The following is a 19790-nucleotide window of genomic DNA, read 5'->3' on the forward strand; positions in this document are numbered from 1 at the left end:
GCACAACTATGAAATATCAAATCATTTTCCCTTTTTTGTGTGTGTTCAGGTTACACAAAATGAGATTAAGAAATCTGCACACGGGGCCAGGAATCCCTCACCTGTTGGTCACATGATCAATCAGGTGCTGCTTGAACATGAAGCTCCACTTCTTGATGATGTTCAGCAGGGCAGCCTTGAAGGGCTTGGCGTCCACACGGAACCACGCATCAAACACCTGCTCGGGTTCGATCTCATCTGCCTCGCTGTAGATCTTCTCATATGTGTCCACCTGTCAAGTTACGATTGACAAATACGCTTCATTACATGATCAGCATTCCTCTCGATGTGTACATCTATCATGTCATAAATGTTTATTCTTCCTACAGCATAATCAAAGTTAGTATCTATAATGCAGGATACTGACGAACGCCAAGAGCTTGGGTACCTTATCATGTAGAGGTCATGAAATCATTGTGCACTGAAGAGCTTTTAGCTTTCAACGTTTGAATGTGACATTATAATTTGTACTATATGACAGGGTGATAGTAATGACAGCCTATCATTGTGATGTGAAAGCTAGTTCTCCTTCCAACAGACTCAACACAACTTCAAACAGCATATGAATACTGTACAAGATCAACTGATGCCTGAAAGAGTCCAACTGTCTAACAGAAGGACACATGTTCACAACATTTCAGCAATATTACATGACAACATCCAACATTGTGTGAAAGCATCACATTTAGTGACCACTTAACAGCTGTTTACTAGAGTGAGACAAGCGTGATCTGGTTCACTTATTTCATCCTTTTTTCGTATTTTACCTGCTCCTTGAACTGGTCCAGGGTGGGCGGGCACTCCGGCACGCCATCTTCGGCGTGGGCCTCGATCTCCTCCGTGGTCAGCACGTGGTTGTAGAGCAGGAACTGGCGCATGAACTCTTTGCGGTCGTCCACCCACAGGTAGGCGTAGTTGTCGAACGAGTTGCGGTACTCCTGCGCCTTGGTCATGATGGTCTGCACACGGTCCATCAGCTCGTTGCGCAGGTCCGACAGCTCGTCCATGCCCTCGAGGTCACTCTGCAATGGGAGAATGTACGCATTGTGTTGGCATTGATGACATGTAATCATACTGCTTGCTATAAAATTGCCACACAGGCAGTTATCGTCATATCTTAACCATGGAATATTTCAAAGCATGGGAATATGCTCACTTTCCATGCAACATGACTCAATTTTCAAAAGCAAGAGTGTGTAAATATTTTTACTATATGTGTCTGCATGAATTCATACTGTCATACTGACATACAGAGAGTCAGCAAAGGTAAAAATATGTGAAATCTGTTTTACCCTGGTGCAAGAAAGCTCTTGGACAAGAGTTAAGACATTTTCTGTTAAAATTGTGGTCGTCTTTTGAAAGATTTAAATTTTCATGTTGAATTAGATTTAGAAGGTCTTCCAATGACTGTTGACAAATGTATATAAGTGCACAAATCCTGCACTGGTTTTACATACTGAAATGGAAATGGCAGTGCAACTGTTTGAGTAAAACAACTTTGAATGCATCAATGTGTCTATCTTACACAAAAAAAAAGCAATTTGACAGGAAGTATTTACAAGCAGACTGAAGAGAGTTACGAACAAACACAGGAGAGAGAATGAGGGGAAGAGTGATACATACTTGATAATGATCCATGCCATTGTGCTCAGCTAATCTCTTGACCAGGGACGCCATCTTGTAAGTGTCACTGATCAGCATCTCCACCAGGTCATAGAAGCCGTCCGCAACACCATAGTCGAGCGATGGGTTGAACATCATGTCAGGTACCTGATTGAGCACGAGGTATAACGTTATAATGCTAAATCTTTATGTACAATTACTGGTCAATAATAACTGTGAATGATCATTCTTCAAGAGTAAGCTGACAAATGCAATGACTGAATGTGGATTTTGGGTCTTACTACTGCAACATAACAAGGACTGGACAGGAACACAAGAATCTAACAGAAATGTTCACCTGATAAACTTATTTCAGAATATACATAACCAAACCTTGAACTGCAGAAGCTGTTCTATCTTGAAGCAACAGTTTAAAAACCACTGGAAAAAAATAATTAAGGATTCCTGTGAAACATTTTTTATTCCATATATATGGTGGACATTTATACTCTTTTCAATTGCTAAACTCTACATTAATACCAAATGTTCTCTTAAAATTTGATTGATGAGTGAAAAAAACTGTATAAAAGGGAGAGGTAGTAACCTGTAGCTCCAGCCTAGCCTCAAAGAGGGGAGCGATGCATTGTTTGAGGTCTGTGTTCTCCAGCAGGTAGTTGAGAGTGCACAGGATGCAGCTGTAGAAGCCGTCGACGACCATGTCGTCCAGGTAGTCGACGTAGGCCTTCCAGATGTCGCTGCCAGCCTCCGCCTTGAAGAGAGCCAGGTTCTCCTGCAATCGAGAAATAGAAGAGGAAGGCCAGACATTAGGAATAGAAGGGAAGCAGCAGATGATATAGCGCAAAGCTTTTGACAACATCAAACAATAATGTTGAATTTCCAATATAGCAAAAGGAATGAAACATTTGGTTTCTTCTCTGCTGGAATATGCTGAAAATTGTACACACAGGAGGATTTCATTGAAACTGGTTGATGGCATACTATCAGACTGTACATTTACTAACAGAAAATATACTAACAGAATTAGAAGTGATACCCACATGATTATAATCTCTGCACTTAAGGTATACTGTTAAAGTGGAAAATTTCGTGATGTGGATATTTTTACGCGACATAAAACTAACGCAAAAATAAACCACTGCTTGTTTGTATGAAATAGCTTTGTATATTTTTATTCCGCGATATCAATATGTGAAAGTCATCTTACTCAACGAAGTGCGAATTACGTGACTGCGTGAAAATGTCCGCTTTTACAGTATTCTCTCAACAATGGACATACTTGACCGTCATTCTGAAAACTAGCTCATTTCTGTCCCAACAATCATTCCTTCATCTGTGACTTAATTGATCAATACCGGCGCGTCTCTCTACCTTCATGAGGGCGTGGATCTTCTCCCCTGTTGTGGTAATCTCGGCGTAGCGCTTGTTGAGCCGCTCCTGTCGGTCGTCCAGCGCCAACAGGCTCTCCTTCTTCAGCTCCTTGCGCTCGAACAGCGACTGCTTGCTCCAGTCTTGCATGATGCGCTTGATCTGATCCACGTTGTCCTTGGCCTGTTTGGGCAAAGGAAAGGGAAGCCCTTTATTACAAGATCACAACAAAGCAAACCCTACACACTTTGAATCATAGCACATGTACAGCACAGACTTTTCGACTGGCAACCACGCATATCACATGGCATATTCACAGATCAGCAGAGGAAATTGTATGATAATATGACTAAAATAACCTCAGTCGAGGGTAGTCCAGAAAGCTCTGGTTGGCATATGAATATTTCAAAAGCCAATACATGAAACAAGAAAATTCACAGTAGATTTCAACATCATCAAACAGCATCCCTTCAACTCAAATCACAACCACACAACAAATCTACGCAGACATCACTAGCACTCAAGCTAATAACAGTTACTTTCAATGACAAGAAGAGAGGCAAATCTGTTCAAACTGTACGACTATGACAAAATCAGCCACTATTAGTCAACAGATTCCTTCGATACAAGGTCTCACAAGATCTGCAGGATGAATACACTGCAATTAGGTATGTTTGACTTTCAATCACGTGTGAGTAACACAACTTCTGAGCAAACACATAGAGTTCACAGCCACTGCTACATTGTAATGCTGTTGTCACAGCTCAACACTAGCTTCTTTTTTTTCTCCGGTGGCCCATTCAGCCATTAAAATCTCTAGATTTGAAAGTTCGGTGGCCCAAAAAAGAATGCCTTGGCCCAAAATGAAAGGAAACATAACAATCCATTTTGAATATTAAGCTGTCCAGTTGGGCCATTAATAGAGAACCTTTTTGGAAATCGATGTCGGCCATCAATTTTTAGTGGCCCTGGGCCACTGGGCCACCTCTAAAGGTGAGTCCTGGTACTGTGAGTTACCTGCTGCACTCGCTTCTCCAGGTCCCGGACCTGGTCCCGCGTCTCCTGGATGTACTCCCAGACGGAGTCCGAGTTCCAGTTCAGCTGGGCCTCAGCTTGCTTGAGCCGGGTGTCCAGGTCGGCCAACTGGCCCTCGATGAGGGGATACTCCACCTCCAGTACGGTGGTGCGGACCTTGTTGTACCACGCCTGTGTCAGGTCAAGATTGGCCACGTACTTGCGCAGCGTCTCGTGCTTCTCGTAGATGGTGGCGGCGCTCTCCGGGATGGACTCCTCCTGGCGGATCATGAGGTACTTCACTTCACGCAGCACAGCCACCAACTGTAAAACAACAATTTGAAAATATTTACTTCTCCTCTGAACAGTCACCATCATCATGTAACACTTAACAAGATGCACATACTAAATGGATGCTTCTAAATAACAGCTACATTACACTCCAAGGGGACTAAATATGCTACACTTTTTTCTATAGCGTAGTTTCTCACCTACTATGTAAGACATACTGCAGCACACATTTTTCTGAAAAATGAGTACAGTCAACTCCCATTTTAAACAAAGTCCTTGTGACCTGCAGTTTTCTTTTATTATATTGAAATTTCGTTATAACCAAACAAATAAACAATAAAAAAAATAGAGCAGACAATGTCAGGGCCTGAATTTTTACTTCGTTGTAACCTTAATTTCAGTCATTATAACCGTGTTCATTATGACGGGAGTGCACTGTATAGCTATTATGCAAGCAAACAAATATTTGCCTCTTACTATGATATTGCTTAGCTATATTGCTCCTGTTATTGTTAATTATTACTAATTCTTAACGTTTGACAGTATAATCCCATAAATTTCTCACCTTGGGGTCAAAGTTGACATTGACAAGCTTGGTGTCTTCATTCCTGGTGATGAGAGATTGGTTGAGGTTTGTCTGGCAGACCTCATCCACTCCCTGAGTCCACTTCTCATATGTGTCACTCTCGTATCTACAGAAAAAAAAAATGCCCGAAAGAAAAGTGGCACGTTAGTACAGTAATTTGCTGACAGCAGAAGAGTAAGAGGTGAACATAGACATGCCTGAAGAGTTTCGTAAGATTTTCACGCACATCAGAGATGTCATGATGATAAATGCTGAAATCATTTCAACTGTCTTCCCTTTTCATCTTTGTTTTGTTTACTTTAAATGGAAATTGCTGCTAAGCAGGACACTTTGATTACTTGAGAAAGACTTCTCTTTGGGGATAGCACCCTTTCACCCTAATTGCATAACATTTTCAGAACATGCTGAATATTGGCTGCAAATCTAACGGAACCAACTATGGAGGCACTTACTTTGTCAATAGTTTGATCATTTCTTCATACTTCTGGAACACAACATTGGCCTCCTCTGTCTTCAGTACTCTGGAAGGCAAAGGATACAGAGTGATTAATTTGTGCTACATTTAAAATCTCAGTAAGACCACTGGAAGATAGTAATTCTATTGATATCATTCTCCACCTTTTCCCCTTAACAGGTGAAGAGGTACAAGAATTCAACATAAAATAACACTCATACACATTAACTTTTCTTCTCATAATAATAATTGTAATGTTGGCCACTGGATCACATCCAATATAACATTGACATGAATCCACATGCGAAAATCAAAAACAGAAACAATACCTGCTCATTTGAGTGAAGACAAATATGACATAGGTTAGATGTTGTGGTGTAAAGTAGGGTTTGCTATAGAAAAGAAAAAAAAATTGCATTCTCCAGCAACATGTTCTGTAAGAGTAGTTGTACATTTTGCATACAAGGGGTATATGACATCACATTGCACAAACGATGAGATCTTAAAGTCTGATTTAAGCTTTGACTTCTCAATTTCATAGACTGCACTAAAATCCTTTCACACCACTATATGATCCCCACCCCCCCCCCCCCCCATGCATGTACCAAATCGGAACCATTTCATGAAACTTTTTGTCGCTGATTTGTACTGACAACTGTTAAAAGCTACTGAAATCCTTGCGTCTGATTGGCCGAGAGCAAATTTGTTGGTGAAAACCTCCGACGAACTCGTTGATGAAACGCCCCCCTGATGTGGTACATGTTTTAATGAATATTCAATGCAATTTTACAATTCCACCTCAACATTTGACCAATAACCATTCACAGATCATTTTTATCCGAATCATATCAAAGAGAACCCGTCTTAATAAGATCTGACCCATATTTCAAGAACTTTACTTTTTAAATAAAACTAATGCAGAGACATATAGAATGAATTGTTGTGTCATACCAAACACTCATGCTAAGTTTCAGTAATTGACCAACACTCAATGATTCCATAAAGACAACATCCAGATGGAACAACCAAACAATGTAGTATACCATGCACAATTCAAACAACAATACAAAAATACAATACTGTTACTATTGTCTTAACCTTGCAAATGGATTATCATAACATACATTATATCAGTTATCTTGCAAAGAAATAACAAAGGGGAATAGTTTGTTTGAATTCAATTTCTTTAAATCAATATATTATGCAAACATTCTACCGAAGTAGAGGATAGCATGCCTACATATGTTACACTCACAAATACATCAAAATACTCCACAGCACAAACCGCAATCATATTCTGTACAGTTACAATCTATACCCCATTATCTACCCTGTAAAAATGAACAAGCAACTTGTTTGTACTGGAATGCTATCTGTTCAAAACTTCTCACTGTATCAAAATTCAAATGGACAAAGGACTATTCTCAATTATTGTTAGAAAATAAGGATTAAGGTTACAAAACAACAAATGTGTTAACAGCAGAAACACATCAAATCTTTTCATTTTTGACAAAAGTGAAGGGAACTTGTTACCACTAAATGTTAATCTCTTTGATAATGTGAAGAATTTAGAATTTTAGGAAAACAGTTTCATTAATACATTTGAACACTACATGAACAACGACCACAATAAAACAACATATTGACATGACATCACTTTGCGGTGATGCCAGATACCAATCTTATAAAAAGAATTCCCTAAATTGTCTACCTGCTTAAGCAGTGGGTGGGAGTTTGCTGTGGTTGAATGTGAAAGTACAGAAATGAAAGACTATGATCTGCCTTGTTTGGCAAGTTCCTGAACTGCATGTGCATGGCCACAGAACAATGTGAGAATAAACACAAACAAGACTGAACAGAATTAGTACTTTGAAAGACCTGCTAAGAGGAAACTCAAACAAATAAAATTAGTTAAAAAAAAAAAAAAAAAAACTGTAGGAAATGACAGAACCAGTGTAAGACCTGTCTGTGTGTGCATTTTTTTGCATATAATCTGGTGCTCCTGATACTTACCTCTTAACACCAGTCCTGTACAATAAGATGATGAAAGAATGGAAGATACAGCGAATGGAACATGAGAATACAGAAAATGTTCACTGTGAAGACAGATGATAATGCTATCTGTGGCAAAAGATGAGTGTGAATGTAGACATCTAGAGATAACTAATGCATGAATGAGGTGTTGTATATATGTGAAGCTAACGAAGATGTCTGCCAGTGTGACTAATCCCAATGATTGTATTTCCCAAAGTTACACAGATGCATTAAGTCTGACAATTCTGTGGACAGAGCACTATTGAAATGGATGTTCCCTTGTTTACAATAGGCCCTTCATTTGGTGCAAAAGAAATCTTGTTCACAGTGGTTTATCTGTCTTTCTCATGTCAGCACTCACAGAATGTCAAGCTTCCATTCGTCAGACTAAGAAAAAGCTGAGTCATATTAGCAATCAAAATATCACACCTGAAAGTCCTTGTGTTTTTGATGAAAAGGAAGCAAATTGCGGATCCTAACAGGGAAACGAAATATCTCTCATCCAAAGCAATGGTTAGGCTTGCATTTTATTCCATTTTTCCCCAGTGTGAGGACACATTAGGCATTTATTCCAAATGCTTAGAGTCAGTATGACAAAGTCCCCAAATTAAAAAGAAAACAAAAAACACCACTCTCAAAGCAGTGTTATTGTTACAATAGAGTACCCGGCAGAACACCACAAAAATGCAAGGACATGTTAGTCAGCTCTTTTATCCCACAATTAAAAATTAAGATTATGCTGTCATTTGGATGTCCTAAAACAGTCTAAGTAAAGAGCTTCCATTTCAGGACAATGGAATGCATCAAAAAAACAGGCTCTCATGATATGCCCCAGATTTTGATGTTCATTCGTGACGGTGACAGAGGAAAGAATAGAAGTCTCCAAAGGAATGATTTTGTTGAAATAATGAGATTATCTCTATACACGCATTGATGTTTAACATAGTTATTATCAAACATCAGTGAGTGGTCACTACTGGAAGAAAATGCATGAATAATGAAATTCAACAGCATAGAATTTAAAGGAAGAAATGAAACCTCCTTTACAAGTAGCATGGGATCAGTGTTGCCATCTACTCCAGCATGCACAAAGTCTACATGTAGATTTGTGAAATAAATAAGGTCTACTCAAAAGATAAACATTTCGAATGATCAAATTATTTGTTGCTCATAACTTCTATTTTTCAATCAATTTTTCAGAGAGAAAAGACTACAGGCTCACTATATCTAAACTTCATAAAAAACAACAGTCGAAACATGTGCATGCCTGGTGGCTAAAATATGATCAATATTTCTTTACCGATGATACCATTGGCAACATCTACTTCAGTAAGAAAGCAAAAGATAATAAGTCTGAATGAAACATGCATGAGAGCAAAGAGCAACCACATCATTACAGCGATGCGGCGAATTTTGCAAATGCTGGAAGGGCGGAAAACCTACATGGCTATGAGGTCATTACATGGTCACTGTATGTAGGAAGTAAAACCTTTGACATTAGATTGATTGGTACTCACGGGTGCTCCATGTGCTTGAAGCTACTCATGGGCTTGTTGATGCGCTCCCTGAGCTGGGACGACCATTTCAGCTGGCCGGCTATGCTGGGCATGTTCTTGTTCAGGGGCGGGTTACCCTCACTATCCTCCGTATCCTGGACGTGCTGGTCGTAGAGCTCCTTGGCCTTGTCCAGTTCCTGGTTGTAGAGCTCCAGGACAATCGGGTACTTGCACTCAAAGTCGTTCCGGATGACCGGCCGGTCAAGCATGGGACCGTAGCAGTCCAACATCTTTTGCACACAGAGGAAGGTAAAAGATATCGGTAAGCACGTTGGTATACACACATATAAAGTCGAAGCACATTGGCCACTCAGGACAGGGAAATGGATGAGAATGTTCAATACACATTACTGCACCAATTTGTGTCTTGCACTAAAGTACTGTCATCTACCATGGCAAAGTAGGTACAGTTTAAAGCTCTTATGCAGCTTATAATTCACTGACTGGTTTACACTTGACAGTGACACAGATAAAACAAGAAAAGTGCATAATTGTATAAAGCATGAAAGCACAACAGATTTTTATCATTTCTGAAAAACTTCATCTTCAGCCACAAAAACAATCTATGGATCGGACCTATTCTCAATAGATGTTTTACTTTTATATCTGAATCTGGAAATCTTATTTTCTGGGTTTTTTTTTTTCTATTTGTATGTTAATCCAAGTGGAGGGTAGAAAACCACAGCTCTCATGCATCAATCATCATAAGCAAGATTGCATTACTTCTAACTAAAAAACTGATCTCACAGTAAAGGTTTACCTTGAAGACAGCCTCGAGACCACAGCAATCATCAAATCCCTGACACAAGATGGCACCCAGCCGCCTGTCCAGGTCGAAGACCTTCTTCTCAAATTCTTCATAGTCGTCCAAGAATTCCTAGAAACATTACAACATTAACATGGACTGACAATTAGAAACATACATAATTAATTTCATCTGGCATTCATAAACACATGGAACTTGACATCTGTCTTCTCTTACATGACAAAATGATATGTTTGATAAAATCATTTATGGCCGGAAGAAAGAAGTCATTACCATATAGTCTTAATAATTGAAGACTGCATATTGTATACTGTACTGGTGTACCTACCCATGCATGTTTGTATACATGTGTGTGTGTGCGTATGTGTGTGCATGTGAGTATGTGTGAGGTGTGTGTACTGCACAACTTACACATGTGCATACATATCACATTTATATGTACACAAACACAAACTTATTCATACATTCAGCATCTTCACAAGGAGGGAGACTACAATAAAGGCACAGTACAGGGCTGGGGAAAAATAGTGAAAGTAATCTTGAGGTGAGGAGGACGTACCTGACACTGTGGATCGAGACCGTCGTACGGCCGCTCTGTGAAGACCTTGGCGCATTCCTGGAACTCCTCGTGGATCTTCTCCACCTGCTGACTCAGCATGCGCCCCTTCATTCCTCCCATCTCAGTCTTCTCCAGCTTGCTGAACTCCACTGTGGTCTCAAACAAGCTCTGTGACAAGTGGGACCATGAAACAAACAAGGAGGGGGAAATGAAGTCCTCTTTCTTGGTGTAGAAATGGCGGTGTCAACCAATCAGGGTCAAAAATGTCTTCTGAATGCGATGATTAGAGAGACTTCAGAGCAAAAAGAAGATCTCTGTATTTATTGCATCTGCAAGTGATATCTTATTCTAGGTACTTTGTCAAGCACAACAAAATTGTTTCTGGATGAGCATTGTGAACTGATGCTCTCCGGACATTTGTGTAGAAAAATACCAGCAAAGGTAGATTGTGAAGCCCTATCATACTGACAATAATACTTTTTGTATAGAGTATCCTTGTCCTTGCAACATTTGCAATGTTTGAATACAATATGCATATAACATACCCACAAACATAACCAAATAACTGATTAACACTATCTATCTTGGTCTTTTTTTTTACTGTGATGATTACATTTGACAACCAGTCAACATCTAGGAAGGCATAGCTCATTACTGCACAGCAAACACCTGCCCAACAACTCTGGGTCAGACAAGAGAACCCTTTTGAACATACATGTATGTCTTCACGTTACAGACTATTGTGGAGCACTGTAAAAGAGCCGAGGCAGCTACCTAAGATACCACAGCCTTACCAGGAGGGTGTCGAGGCGCTCTATGAACTTGTCCAGGCGTGTGAAGATCATGGGTGGGGCAAACTCCCATTCGATGGGCTCCCGCCCCTCCTTGAAGTAGTCCTTCAGCTTGAGGCGGTGGTCCTCGTAGAGCCTCTTAAAGTCCCTCAGCACATTGATGGCTCCCCTCACCTTCTCAAGGGATTCCTCCGGCTCCAGCTTGAAGATCTCATTGGGGTCCAGGAATGACCGGCACTATAGAGTAGGGACACAAGAAAAATAGAGGGAGAGTGAAAGTAATACAGAAAGACAAAACTTAGCATTTGGCTGTGCTTAATGGTAAATATCTACCTATGAAAATGGTGATGGAAAGCAATGATTTTATGCCAACTAAAAATAACAAAGAATATGAACAATATTTTTGAACAGCATTAAATCTAATGACAAATGATTATAGTCAATATACACCACAGACTGCTAAAGTGCACTTACAGTGTAACTTGGGAGACAATTAAAGGAGCAGGTCATGGAAATTACAGTAAGCAGTTGTAATAGATCAAAAAATATAGTACTCATCATTATTATTGTTATTGTTGTTGTTGTTGTTGTTATTATTATTATTATTATTATTATTATTATTATTATTATTATTTATTATTATTATTATTATTATTATTATTATTATTATTATTGTTATTATTATTATTATTATTATCATTATTATCATTATTATCATTATTATCATCATTATTACTCCGATCATTATTATTATTTTTACTTTTACAAATACTTGGCTGTCCCTAGTCTTCGCTATTGTACTGCGACTGCTTTTGTGTAAACTACATACAGTTTATTAACTCTAGCAATCTCTTATGGTAACCTAAAGATTTCTTATGATAAACTACCGTAAAGTTCCGTGTATAAGACGCACCCGTGTATAAGACGCACCCCTACTTTCGGACCTAAAATTTAAAAAAAAAAAAAAACCTAAAATTTCCACGCAAATATTGCGTGTGTCATACATGTTATTTCAGCTCAAAATTTCCCTAGAATGCAGCATGTATTTGCTCTATTTTTCGTTTTCTTTTATACTTTCTTTTAACGGTATTCATCGGACATCGGCAAAATATGGAAGACGCAAAATGCGAGACTTGTCTCAGTACTCACTTGCTATTGTTTCAACTTTCAATCGTGGTACATGTGTCATGCATATCGTACTCATGAGTGTACAGTACGATCTTTGCTGTCATACATAGCAGAGGGTGTCTCGCATATTGACGCATGTCAGACTGGAAGGTTCATTACGAAAAATAAGAAAAACATCAACAAGTGTAGCAGAGGGATCATACGGTGAGACGTACGGTGCGTACGGTAATTACACTCACTGTTGTTTAGGATTACCACTAACGTGTGTCTCTTGTACCATGCTTGTATGCACAGTGCTAGCCTTTTGCAAAAGGCAGCTCGCTATAATTTCAGCACACGCCCACAGAGAGCAATGGACTTGCACACACAGCGCGCAACGGGCAAGCGCACTACGATCCGATCGCTGTGTGCACGCGAGTCCATTGCAAAAGCCTCTCTGCACAGCTGCTGCCTTTGCCAAAGGCTTGGAAATGCCAGCTAGCTAGCTAGCTACAGTGTAGCTATGCTATCCTAGCTGGCCTCGTGAAATGAAGAGCAAACGAACGACATGGATATTATGCATGCATGCTTCACACATCGTTCATATTTACGGTGACATAGTGTCGATCCTACTCCGTATTTTACAGCTTTTGTCTATGGCCATATTGATACTAGTACATTGATAAGTTTTACAGTATCGGTAATTTAGTAATGATACCTGAACATCGCGTATTCCAGCTACATGTACTAGGTTGGCTGTTGGTAGCTTGGTAGACTGACATCGGTAGCATACAGCAGTGCTGTTACAGCTGTTGTCTATGGCCAGATTGATACATCGTTACTGCACAAGGCCGATGTAAGTTTATCTCGTATTTGCAGCTTTTGTGTGTGTCCAGATTGAAAGATCGCTCATTTATCCGTAAGTTTTAGTGATTGCTTACCTTCCAAACGTCGATGGGCATACATGGCCCCAAGTTGGCCTTATAAAATTGGGTGTACATGACGGATTTTTTTCCGTGATTCGACTGTACCCGTGTATACGACGAACCCCCGATTTTCAATGTTTTCCGACGAAAAATTAGTGCGTCTTATACACGGAACTTTACGGTAACTAAACTAACAAATTGCAAGTGAGCATGAAAGAGTCCTTATATTCCTGCTCCACAATTCTTCCTGTAGTATGCTCACCTGCTCAATGAGGAGGTTGCAGATCTCCTGAAGGAGCACAATGATGCGGGGCGCCTTGTTGTAGTAGTTGGAGTTGCTCCAGATGAGGCAGATGGTGTGCATCAGAGGGGCCAGGCGGGGCATCAGGTCGGGGAACTCCACCTCGTCCATGCTGTCCACGTGGTAGATGAGGGGCTTCAGGTAGGTGTTGATGTCCTGGGCCTCGGACAGGGCTGCATGAGCAGGGCAATGGATGGAGGGGTTTCAAAACAAATCCCACATTACATAAACATCCCATAGGATTATCTTCTCCCAGTATTACAGTTCTCCACAGATTAGCGAGCTTTAGATCTGCAATACGAACGCTAAGGTGACGCAGCCTCCTGGGTTGTACAATGGAAACAGCTGTCTCGCGCATGTGCCAGAACACCATTTCTAGCCTCATAGCGCCATCTTTAGATTTCACATCGCATATCTAAACCTTGCTATTGTTGTAAGGGAGAGCAGAAAGAGAAAAAAAAAATGTCCCAAGGGACAAGATAGTAATGACATCTGTAGAGCAATAAAAAGTTTGTAAATGACTTTTAACACACTAAAAAGAGCAATTTCAATATTCATTTCATCATTCAAATACAATTCCATTTCAAAAAGTGGACAGCCTAAAAGATCTTGGGACTGATTTGAATTTAGCTGGGTTTTCATACACCAGTGTGAATTCTTGAATTTCTTCAATTCACATTACCTAAAAGCGTGTTGCGTAGTAGATAATAAGTAAACTAAAAGGTGCAAGAAAGGATAAGATAGATCATGGAGCTTACCTTCTTCTACATCCCTCTCAATGTTGTTGAAGGAGGGAAGGTAGCTGCTCTGAGTTCTTTCAAGGAGCTCCTTCATTTTCCGCACCTTTGGGTCACGAAGCTGCAAAGTGAGATGTGGAATCAGTGGGAATTAATTAGTAGATGCTAACAAAAAATAATACATATATTTTGCTTCGTTTTGTTTCAATTCTTGCTGATCTGTTGTGCCTTTGAATCTAATGCAATGACACTATATACCTGATTATGATTGAACACCAACTTGCATTTTTTTTTTTTTGACAATCTTCTGGTGAGCGATAGCACCAGAAAGGGAAAGAAGCTTATGCGGCATTTCTATGCAAAACATACAGAATCAATCTCTCAGGATGAAAATATGACTTGCAATTTAACTAGGCTTACTAGCAAAAACTTTCACACATTGATGTAACTCTTGTACTGACGAACATCATGTGCTCATAATAAAGCGAAGCGAAGTGCTTTCCACAACCTGTTTGCATACGCGTGTGTGTGTGTGTGTGTACGTGTGTGACTGTCTTTCTCAGCATATTTGCCAAGGAATTCAGTCTATACTTTCTAAGCACCATATACATGTACCTTCAGCTGAGGGTCTCTGACATCATAATTGTTCTCCTTCTGTAGCTTTGGTACAAATTACAAACAATTACTGCAATACAAACGTACCTGCTGGAAAATGCAGTCCAGGTTCTCACACTTTGCTTTCCAGAAGTTGATCTCGACCATTGGTCCAGGGTTGAGGCCTTCCAGAAGTGGCTGGGCGGAGTCCCTCTTGAGGACATCCCTAATCTGATGCGTCCAGTCGATGATGACAGACTCGATAGCATGAACCAGGCTTCTGTCATACGAGTCATCCCTTCATAATACAAACAAGATAGCATCACTTGGTTTTGTTTGGTTTTGTTTTTTGGTGTTATTATTTTCTTTGTGGGTAGATTGCTTATGTTTTGCTTTGGGGAGATGGGTTGTTTCTTCAGGGGTCTTTGTGCTGTGCTGTATAAATACACACATAGATATAATCAATCTGAGCATTACAGTGTAGATGTTTCTTTTGCAAAATTGCAATCAAATTAGTGGATTATCCCCCTGAAGACCATGACATAATCTACATTTTTATGATGTGAAAGATCCATCAATGATTATAATAATTATTTTACTTTGAAAATAATAATTATGAAAATGATATTCACAGACATAGATCCCACTAAAAGATTTAAACACCTTTTTTTTTTTAATGAGGTTCATTTGGATGATTCTATCCAAAGGAGGCTGACAAAACATTTGAGATAGGTAAAATAATATTCTAAGGCATATAGATCATCTACATACAATAAATTAACTCATTCAAATTGATTGCACAGAATGTACAAGTCAGTGAAGGAGATATTGAAGACATTATATGACTTTTATTTTCTTTCTTTTCAATGCGCAATCCATTTAATGAATTTTAATCAAAGAAAGGAGGCTGATACAATAGGATATTATTATATCCTATTCACTTACATGCACCAAAAAAAAAAAATAATAAAAAGGAAGTGAGAGGAGCCATCTAATCAGTCAATACAATAGAGAAGAAATGGCGGCTGGACTTACTTCTCATCACAGTCAGCTGCGCTCTCCACTTTCTCCGAGCCAACCGGCAGGGGCAGCAGAGTCTTGCCCTTGACCTGCCCGGCCACGACATACACACTGCTCTTCAGATTGTGCACGTGGCGCAACACATCTTGTGACACGACGACAGGCCACTGTTCATGATTCCTTGGGTTTGCAAGAAGTGGCACCAAGATCTACAAATGGGGGGAAAAAAGGCAAGAGTTGTCTTCACAACATTCTATCATAAAACCAGTATTCTACAAACTGAGTAGCAACAATGCCAACTTGCAACAGCCAACGCTTTTAATAATTTATTAAATTATATGACTCATTATGACTCCATGACCATATTATCACTGACAGATTTGGCATCACTGAATTATTTACCAAATTCAGTTTTAGAATTTAGACATGAAACAGAATAATTTCATAGGTTAGTCTTCCATACTCTTAAAGTCTTATATTCTTTGATCTCTGATTTCTGACTATTCTGTAAACTGTAATTCTAAACAAGAACATAAATTTTCACAGTTTACACATCTTGTGTCGTGACTTGTCACCACTCACTCACTGTGACTCAGATAAAAGTGAGTAAATTTTAGTACCCACCTCATCAACAAGTGCAGACAATTGTTCCAAAGGCGAGTATGAGAGATCTCCATATACAAGGTTTGTCTTGAAATTTTCCTTTCCTACAGCTTCTTTGCTTTTCTTTATGAAGTACACAGCCTTCGTCGTCTTCAACGCGGCAGGAAAGTCGTACGACGGAGTGATCAGTCCAGCTGGGTTCACCGTTACAATCAATTGAGGATAGTCCGCCTTCTCCAGAAATTCTAGCATCAAGATCTTGTTTTCCTCGACACCAAGGCATTTTGCCCACTTGTCCGGTTTGAGTTTGTAACTCTTGAGGATGTATTCTGAAATGAAATCCAACCTTGCGTCCGTAATTTCCGACATATTGAGAGCTGTGACTTAATTTTTGATTATGGAAGAATGCCTTATCGATTGGTTTGGTAGCCTCCTACCGTCGAGCTGCGGCCCGAGTCTACTGCGATAACGATAGTTCAGAAAAAGTCAGGAGTGAGCGTATTGCTACCCCTGACCTTCAAAATTGCATCGCCATTTCTTCAATAAATGTCCTGTGTCGCTCTCTAGATTAAAATATCTGGCACTCCTCGTGTTCCGACGAATGTGTCGATTACTCTGGTTTCCACAACGAGTGATGAAATTCTTCGTTATCGTGACTTTTTCGGCTACGCTCCAGGCGCCTCGAAGTGGATTCTCGCAGCTCGACCTAAGATGGCGTATGCTTTACATGTTGCTATGGGATTATCGGACGCATGCGCCGTACGAGCACGAAAGCAACAACCCAAACAAAAAGGTCCCTCGATCGGCGGAGCACCCGGAGTGAGGTACTCCAACGGTTGACACACAGTGCATATGCCAGTGTTCACAGTTTTGCAAAACATATTACTACTACGTGATGAGTTAAACAAACCAACTGATAAGACGATTAATGGCTAGATGCACAATTGGCATAAGTTTTGATAAATATTTGATGTTGGAATGAAGGACAGATATTGCACTGGCAACAGCGATGTGATGAGAATCTTGAATCTTCACCCAGGGAGGTGGTATATCAGTACTGTATCAGCTTCACCATATCGATACGCATCCCCGATTGCGCCCGGGCTTTGAATTTGTTTCATGCATACATGTATTATGTTCAGTTCTCTTGTACCCGAGTTTTGCCCCTTACGACGCAACTCTAGACACATACTAGTGGTAAATCTTCCGAAAGACCGGAGATTAACAGGCATATGCAAAGTTTATCGCACCTATTTGTCGAGATTCAGTTTGGAGTTCATTCATTCAATATCCAAACTCATTCAATAACCACACTCATTCAGGTCCACAGACTATTATCGATTTAGCCTGATGTATTTGATATTGACCAAAGCAACACCATATGATGCCATATTACCAATGATTATGATATCACTATAGTTTATTCGAAGCCTTTTAATCATATTTTCCAAATGAAGGTTATTATCCTCTGTAAATCTCTGGCAGAAACGAAGCAATTTGTTCAGATATTTGACAACTTGCCTATAATGTCTAGAATGCCTAAATTAACTGTGGTGTCAAAACAAATTCAATACGTATGTGTACAAAAAAATGAAAACTGTTTAAACGTGTAAGTACAAATAGAAGTGGAATAAATCATTTCATGCATGATCAGCATATCATAACGATGGAAAAGAGTGTTACACTAAAAAGCTAAGCTTGTAGGACGTGAAACACTGAAAAGAAAACAACAGTAACATCACTAGCCTATATCACACGAGGGGTATATTTCATATCGCATTTATCGCAAGATCATTGTTCCATTCATAGCTTAGAAAATGTCCCCCCGCAGAGATAGCTAATATAGCATTATTTGTTAAGTGTAAATAACATAAAAATAATAATTTCTTAGCCATTATTATACGTCAGTGATCATGAGAGAAGTATTGCGAGAATTGATGGTTCACAAAGCACATCATTCAAATTTATGATTAACTTTCCAAGCCCTGCAGTGTGTAGCCTCAGAAAAAAAAAAAATGGAGCATCCCCATTGGTACTCACAGAATACATAAATTAAGAACGAAAAAAAAAAGATAAACAACAGGGGAAATGTATTTATCGCGTCAGTGACACTTATTCTTCAGAAGGGCCCGCGTGTTTCCTCTCCCTCCTTCACCCTGTTTTCTCTCTCTCTCTCTCTCTCTCTCTCTCCCTCTCTCTTTCTCTTTCTTTCTCTCTCCTCAGTCGCAGAGGGCTGGGGGAAGCAGAAGCCCGTCCGTAAGGTGAATTTACGTCGCGTAGCAACAAATTGCAGACGCTAGACCAAGGAGGTAGAGAGAAATCTCATACCTCCTTGGTTAGACTATAGCAGGGAGGTGAGAGCACACCTCCCTGACTATAGACAATTACCCAACGCGCCTTTCGTACTGTAATAGAGTGTCTTTGTTTCTTACTGTTCTTCTACAGTTTTCATGGGTGACTCACAGATTTTTTTTTCCCCCCCGCGGAGTGACCTAGCTACGAATTGTCCGCTAATAACCACCAAAATCTGTATTTTTCGCCGAAGTGAGGCAAATCTCTCCCGAATGTCTGGTCATAAAACATGAATCAACTCTTGTGACCGCTGCAATATGCGAACTTCTTTCTCTCCATTCTCTACCCCCCCCCCCCTTGCTTACTCCCTCTTCCTCTTCGGTTTCTCCCCCCCCCCCCCCCCCCCCCATTGACCTAACGCGACTCGATAAGTACGTAATATTATGTACACACAACGAGTCGTAACTAAGATGGTATGCACGCAGGCGCCCACTCCTATATAGTCACCATCATCGTTAACGGAAACTCTGTACAACGTTATTGCTGAGTGGCATAAAGTTACAGACATATTTATTATCAAACCATACAGTAGACGGCTTGAAGCAACCTCATCCTAATTATTGTCCGTCTTCAATTCCACACATACAATAAAGCTTAATCACATTATGAGCATATACACCAAAAGGCAACTATTTCACGGTGGACCATGCAGTCATCAGAAAGTCACAATTCTAGCTTTAAAAAAAAAAACCTCTTTAAAATAAACGTGCAGATATACGCATTGTATGTTTGTAATCCATGTATAAAATGAGATGTTGAATTCACTTACGATTTTCACCAATTCTCGACGGTTGTACAAACTTGAAACTTTTCCCCACGCAAAATTGTGTCTTCTTTCTCTGACCGTGTTGAGAGTAGTATTACAAAAGTCACTCGTTCTCTCAAAGCCGACCAGAGGAAGATTTTTTTTTTTACACGAACTCTCTTTTTTTTTTTTTGTTAGAGAATTATTTACACTCTCAAATTATTTCATTTCACAAATTATTCATCTACGAAAAAATACTGCTCATCATCGCTATTTTGTTTTTTAATTATTCCGTGGTACAATGTACTACGAAAGAAGCAGATCTTA

The 19790-nt window shown here is 39.7% G+C and overlaps 1 protein-coding gene across 1 annotated transcript in view; it reads right to left on the minus strand.

Annotated features, from left to right (window-relative positions):
* Positions 1-17073, minus strand: part of LOC139739737 (dynein beta chain, ciliary) — a 60248-nt gene extending 43175 nt beyond the window's left edge. Inside the window, exons 1-18 of the mRNA XM_071650341.1 lie at positions 16388-17073; positions 15779-15972; positions 14852-15041; positions 14171-14270; positions 13374-13585; positions 11082-11315; positions 10288-10455; positions 9723-9839; positions 8924-9192; positions 7386-7400; positions 5371-5439; positions 4898-5024; positions 4045-4365; positions 3031-3210; positions 2246-2431; positions 1663-1809; positions 807-1061; positions 102-271 (exon numbers count right to left, since the gene is read on the minus strand). Of these exons, the coding sequence (XP_071506442.1) occupies positions 102-271; positions 807-1061; positions 1663-1809; positions 2246-2431; positions 3031-3210; positions 4045-4365; positions 4898-5024; positions 5371-5439; positions 7386-7400; positions 8924-9192; positions 9723-9839; positions 10288-10455; positions 11082-11315; positions 13374-13585; positions 14171-14270; positions 14852-15041; positions 15779-15972; positions 16388-16735 (3302 nt within the window). The 5' untranslated portion in view covers positions 16736-17073. The remainder of the gene's footprint in view (positions 1-101; positions 272-806; positions 1062-1662; positions 1810-2245; positions 2432-3030; positions 3211-4044; positions 4366-4897; positions 5025-5370; positions 5440-7385; positions 7401-8923; positions 9193-9722; positions 9840-10287; positions 10456-11081; positions 11316-13373; positions 13586-14170; positions 14271-14851; positions 15042-15778; positions 15973-16387) is intronic.
* Positions 17074-19790: the final 2717 nt, after the last annotated feature.

The sequence above is a fragment of the Diadema antillarum genome, unplaced genomic scaffold (genome assembly GCF_040938485.1).
Source record: "Diadema antillarum isolate AM-2024a unplaced genomic scaffold, OU_Dant_1.0 seq00000814_RagTag, whole genome shotgun sequence".
Taxonomy (NCBI): domain Eukaryota; kingdom Metazoa; phylum Echinodermata; class Echinoidea; order Diadematoida; family Diadematidae; genus Diadema; species Diadema antillarum.